The sequence below is a fragment of the Schistocerca gregaria genome, chromosome 1 (assembly GCF_023897955.1).
Source record: "Schistocerca gregaria isolate iqSchGreg1 chromosome 1, iqSchGreg1.2, whole genome shotgun sequence".
In the NCBI taxonomy this organism is placed as follows: Eukaryota; Metazoa; Arthropoda; class Insecta; order Orthoptera; family Acrididae; genus Schistocerca; species Schistocerca gregaria.
In genome coordinates this window covers 1,071,647,385-1,071,653,384 of record NC_064920.1, presented here as the reverse complement: position 1 = coordinate 1,071,653,384, position 6,000 = coordinate 1,071,647,385, and the positions used below count along the sequence as shown (strand labels likewise).

Here is a 6,000-nt window from a genome sequence, read left to right as displayed (position 1 = left end):
ATGATCCGATTGTTTGTAATTTTAGTTTATCCGCGCTATTCCTTTGAATCTGAATGTATCTCAATACAAAATGGCTTTTCTCTATAGCACTGTTCACACTCAGCAACTGATCAATAAATGCGGTGCAGCCTATCTGATGATGAACAACATGTCCAGAGCCATTAATGGTAAGAACCAATAAAATGTTTTAGTATTATTTGATGTATTGAGTGGTACGGCAGCTGTTATAGAAGAAATATATTTTATTAAACAACCATAGAACTTTCAAAATATCATCTACCGACAAAACAACTTTACCTCTTCCTGCATTATTGATACAATATGACTGAAATATGAATATTAAACCATTCTATCATCAGATTCAGCATTAAAGAAATTGGTTCAAATGGCTCTGAGCACTATGGGATTTAATATCTGAGGTCATCAGTCCCCTAGAACTTAGAACTACATAAATCTAACTAACCTAAGGACATCACACACATCCATGCCTGAGGAACGATTCGAACCTGCGACCGTAGTGGTTGCGCGGTTCCTGACTGCAGCGCCTAGAACCGCTTGGCCACACCGGCCGGCCTCAGGATAAAATTTTCGTCGTTATTACCTCGATGAATTTTCTGACGGACCTTTGATTTTAAAGTAAGATGCATAAGTAAAAATTCTTCTTCGTTACTTACCGATACAGTACGGATTACGTGTTGGGTGTTACATTTGAAATGCTATTCGCTCGATATCGCAGCGAGCAACCTCGTGCTTTCAATATTCACATCTCGTCAACTATTCTGTTGCTTGACTTGATGAACACAGCGCATTTTTAAGTAGTGGCGGCTCGTCGAGATAATCGTTTTATTTTGACTTGGACGTCTTACGTTTTGTGTACGTTCTTATCAGCCGCTGTGTGGACACGTTGGCCTTGGTAGATACAGGCACAGAATGGAAAAATTTGTAAACATGGAGACAAATAACGTTTTATTTTGAACGGGAGCGGGAGCGAGCCATGTCAGTAGCCCAGTGATACATACTACAAGATCGGATGGAGCTGTGTTGCTAGCGGGTTCGGTTAACGATGGTCGAGACGAACCTCCTGTATGGCGGAGAGCGCTGTGTGACGTATGGCAGCGTCAGCAGAATCGAGGTATCGTATGCAGGTATGTTCGTATCTATTTGGCATATGACTCTGAACCGCTGTCATTATCCGTTATCTTTTCAGTAAAGGACACAGTGGTCTAAAAGGCAACTGTGGCCGAGTGGATTGCGCCCGAAAGTGTTAAAATACAGATACATATAAGTCCAGTTTTCGATCCCAAGTTATTCTAGATCTTATTCCATGGATGCCGACGCAATTTTCACTTTTGACCCTACTTTATAAACAACTTGTGCCAAACATTCGAGCCAGAATTAAGGAAATGATAGAGGAGGACAAACTTAGTGTCTGTAAATAATGAACTAATGGTCGGAAATGAGCACTTTCTTTTTATACCGATATATACAACTTTCACATTACATCTACGCCGGCCGGGTCGCAGGTTCGAATCCTACCTCGGGCATGGATGTGTGTGATGTCCTTAGGTTAGTTAGGTTTAAGTAGTTCTAAGTTCTAGGGGACTGATGACCTCAGAAGTTAAGTCCCATAGTGCTCCCATTTGAACCATTACAAGTTAAGCTGAGAGCAGCTGTTCAAAGTAACGACAGCCACTCTCAATGCACACATTACAACTTCGCATGCAATTTGGTCACACTGTCTGAAATATCCCAATTGTCTGTTGTATAATAAGACACACAGCCAGGAACCTGCTACTGCTAACCAGTTCCTCTTCAGCGAAAGTTGGAGTTTCTACATCACTAACATCACGTTAACCCACAGGAGAAAATGAATTTTGGACAGATCATAGGCGACTGTGTGTTGTTTGTCATAATAGCACCATCACGGCTGATGCTGAAAGACAAGCATACATGTGCCTCACTAGCATTGTCCATGAAAGACTTCATATCACATGAAATACCATCTCCAATTAAAGATTCTTTATTTCAGAAAACAGCTTGGGATCCTCTGCTTTGTATAATTACGATATAAAATGTTTGTGGCGATCCGTATAAACGGCGATGCAATAAGTGGTGGAATATGGCTGGAGAACTAATTCATTCGTTGGTCAGTGTTATTCCTCACCTCGTAAGATCTGCGGTCAAAATACTGTCAGCCCTTTAAAAGAGGTCACTTGTCGCGTCGGAGCGCTGTATGGGTGTGGATCCGGTATCATGAGACCATGTACTGTAGACGTACGTAAGGACAGTGAGATGGTGATTACGAACCGGTCGGTTGTTTGAAATCAACACAGTAAGAAGCTTCGACGTGGAGACGTGACAGACTGTCATGTTTGGCCGTACCCATGACCAAACGTGAAAGAAGTTTCTGTTGGTGTATCACCGCAGACTAAGCAACGTCTCTACAAACAATCGTGTACCAACTGGAGCCATGTCCCACGGGTTATAAACAGTGGCCATTAGAAGATCCTAACCAACAGGTGAAAGGCTGTCACATTATGAGAAGTGGTAGTTTTGTTTGCGACAGGAAACACCTTTTCCTGTGTACGTGTATAAAAGAACCACTCTGGATACCAAAATTTATATTGTCGTCAAGTAGTCAGTCTATGTGGGCAAACACTTTGGTGTCGAGCGTTGGCTGAAGCAAGTGTGTATTGATATGAAGGCCTGACTTCGGAAGTCTGTTGCTGCAGCTTGATATATTGAGGGAGACTCAAATGGAAACCTTAAATATTTTTTTAAAATATTATTTATTGTGCAGAAGTGGTATAAAGCTGTATCACTTTTCAACATAATTTCCCCCTCGCTCAATGCAAGTCCTCAAGCGTTTACAAAGTGCATAAATTCCTTTAGAAAAAATTGTTTTGGTAGTCTGCGCAACCACTCATGCGCCGAGTGGCGTTTGTCTTCATCGGAACGGAACTTCTTTCCTCCCCCTCTTTTAGTGGTCCAGCCACATGGAAATCACTTGGGGCAAGGTCTGGTGAGCATGGTGGATGAGGAAGACACTCAAAATGCAGGTCTGTGATTGTTGCAACTGTTGTACGGGCAGTGTGGGGCCTTGCATTGTCATGTCATGCTGTGACAAACATGCATCATCGATGAATTTCAATAGGTTTCACACTTTCACTACGCAAAAACCGAATAACAGAACGCTGTTCTTCCCTGGTGCAAGTGGGCGGCCATCTTTATACTGATACTGCGGCGGTATGTGTGCATCTGTACTATGCTGCCACCTACAGGCCATTCTGCACGCTGTTTGCAGCAAGTTTACCAACTTACAGGATAACGGTGCGAAATTTCGATTTGTTGTTACAAATTTAAGGTTTTCATTTGACTGACTCTCGTATTACAAAAGGTAATATCCGACTTTGCATTCGTATGCGCCAGTATTGCAGAAAGTCAGCTATTGAGTTAGGAAACATCAGCTTTGGTTTGTAAATTTCGTAACTCGCATTGTTTGACTATTTGGTACTGTTGTTCCAGGTAATGTAGAACATAAACGAACTCAGGAAACAATCACATCACTCCTTACCTCTTTTTATTTCAAAGCACTGGATGTAAATTTTGTTTAATGAACTAAATTCATGAAAGTTTTATTTAGAGAGCACACCTTCTAAACTTACCGTTTATTTTCAAATTACAAAAAATTGTTAATATCATGTGCAATGACGCAGGTATGTTCATATCTTCTAAAATCAACAAAAGAATTAAAAAACTGAGGTGCAATTAGTTTTCAAATTATTCGTTTCCTAACCTCCAAATTCCAGCTGCTACTTAAAATAATTTAAACGTAAGAGCTCTGACTCGCATTGCACCTTCCTTGATCTGCCTATTAACTTGTGACATGTTGGCGCTTAGCACTCTTGCACTGCAGTCTGGACATTGTATTTACGTAAAGGCAAAAGAGCGTGATTTTTTTTTCAGCCTATTCCACCGAAATGCAACATTGCAACAGCCTCAGTATCCGTTGTCGCACAGGTAACCCACGTGATTACCAAAGCCGGAATTAAACACTGTTTTTTGCACTTAGGGAATAGTGATTGACTATTTACACTCATGCTCATAAATTAAGGATAATGCTGATACATGGTGAAACAACGCTCTGGTGGGCGGTTTGCGGGTTTAAATAACCTCGGGTATGACCATACGGTGCATGTGACCTGCGGTCGTCGCACGATGGCGCTGGCGGCAGTCCACATACGCAGAGGAGTGTTGGTGCATGTCAGAGTACGGCAGCGAGTAAGTGTGCAGACGTCTTCAGAAGTGCTAATGGTGACTGTGTGTTGAAAATAGCTCAAAGAACACATATTGATGACGTTATGAGGGGTAGAATACTAGGGCGACTGGAGGCTGGTCAAACACAACAGGTCGTACCACGGGCCCTCCGTGTACCACAAAGTGGGATCTCAAGATTATGGCGACGATTCCAGGAGACAGGAAATGTTTCCATACGCTACAGAATGGGACGTCCAGTGTACAATACCACAAGAATAACCGATATCTCACCATCAGTGCCTGCAGACGACCACGGTGTACTGCAGGTAGCCTTGCTCGGGGCCTTACCGCAGCCACTGGAACAGTTGTCTCCAGACACACAATCTACAGACGACTGAACAGACATGGTTTATTCGCCCAGAGACCTGCAAGCTGCATTCCACTGACCCCTGGTCACAGGAGAGCCCTTAAATCCTGGTGTCAAGAACTCAGTACATGGTCATTGGAACAGTGGTCCCAGGTTATTTTCACAGACAAGTACAGGTATGCTATGAACAGTGACTCTCGCCTGGTTTTCATCTGGCGTGAACCAGGAACCAGATACCAACCCCATAACGTCCTTAAAAGTGACCTGTATGAAGGTCGTGGTTTGATGTTGTGGAGTGGAATTATGATTGGTGCACGTACACCCCTGTATGTTCTTGACAGAGGAAATGTAACAGTCCAGGTGTATCGGGACGTCATTTTGCACCAGTATGTCCGCCTTTACTGGGATGCAGTGGGTCCCACTTTCCTCCTGATGGATAATAACGCACGGCTCCACCGAGCTGTCATCGTGGAGGAGAATCTTGAAACAGAAGATATCAGGCGAATGCAGTGGCCTGCCTGTTATCCAGACCTAAACACCATCGAGCACGTCTGGCATGCTCTCGGTCGACGTATCGCTGCACGTCTTCAAACCCCTAGGTTCAAAATGGTTCAAATGGCTCTGAGCACTATGGGACTTAACATCCATGGTCATCAGTCCCCTAGGACTTAGAACTACTTAAACCAAACTAACCTAAGGACATCACACAACACCCAGTCATCACGAGGCAGAGAAAATCCCTGACCCCGCCGGGAATCGAACCCGGGAACCCGGGCGCGAAACCCCTAGAACACTTCAGGAGCTCCGTCAGGCACTGGAGCCAGAATGGGAGTCTATACCCCAGCAGCTACTCGGCCACCTGATCCAGAGTATGCCAACCCGTCGTGCAGCCTGTGTACGTGTGCATGGTGATCATATCCCATATTGATGTCGGGGTACATGCGCAGGAAACAGTGGCGTTTTGTAGCACATGTGTTTGGGGCGGTTTTCTCAACTTATCACCAAGACCGTGGAGTTGCAGGTCTATGTAGTGTGTGTTCCCTATGTGCCTATGCTATTAGCGCCAGTTTTGTGCAGTGCCACGTTCTGTGGCACCAGATTCTGCAATTATCCTTAATTTAAGAGCTTGAGTGTAGATTACATTCACTGAAAAAGTAACTGGTTTCATAAACAGCCTTTTTGGTCCACTGATTGTGTGTTTTGCACTGGACATCTAAATACTGAGATTACGTATGATTTTATGCAGTAACACACTGGTCAGTCACATTGATGTGACTAACTCTCAGAAGCCAGAATAACCACCTTAAGCAGGGCGGACCGCTGCAAGACGTCCAGGAAGAGCGTCAATGAGGTTCTGGAAGCGGCCGACAGGGATG

The 6,000-nt window shown here is 43.9% G+C and overlaps 1 protein-coding gene across 1 annotated transcript in view; it reads left to right on the top strand.

Annotated features, from left to right (window-relative positions):
* The first annotated feature begins 997 nt into the window (after positions 1–997).
* The window catches only part of LOC126281617 (putative inorganic phosphate cotransporter), a 433,128-nt gene continuing 428,125 nt past the window's right edge, over positions 998–6,000 (top strand). The window contains exon 1 of the mRNA XM_049980742.1: positions 998–1,145. Within this exon, the coding sequence (XP_049836699.1) occupies positions 1,064–1,145 (82 nt within the window). The 5' untranslated portion in view covers positions 998–1,063. The remainder of the gene's footprint in view (positions 1,146–6,000) is intronic.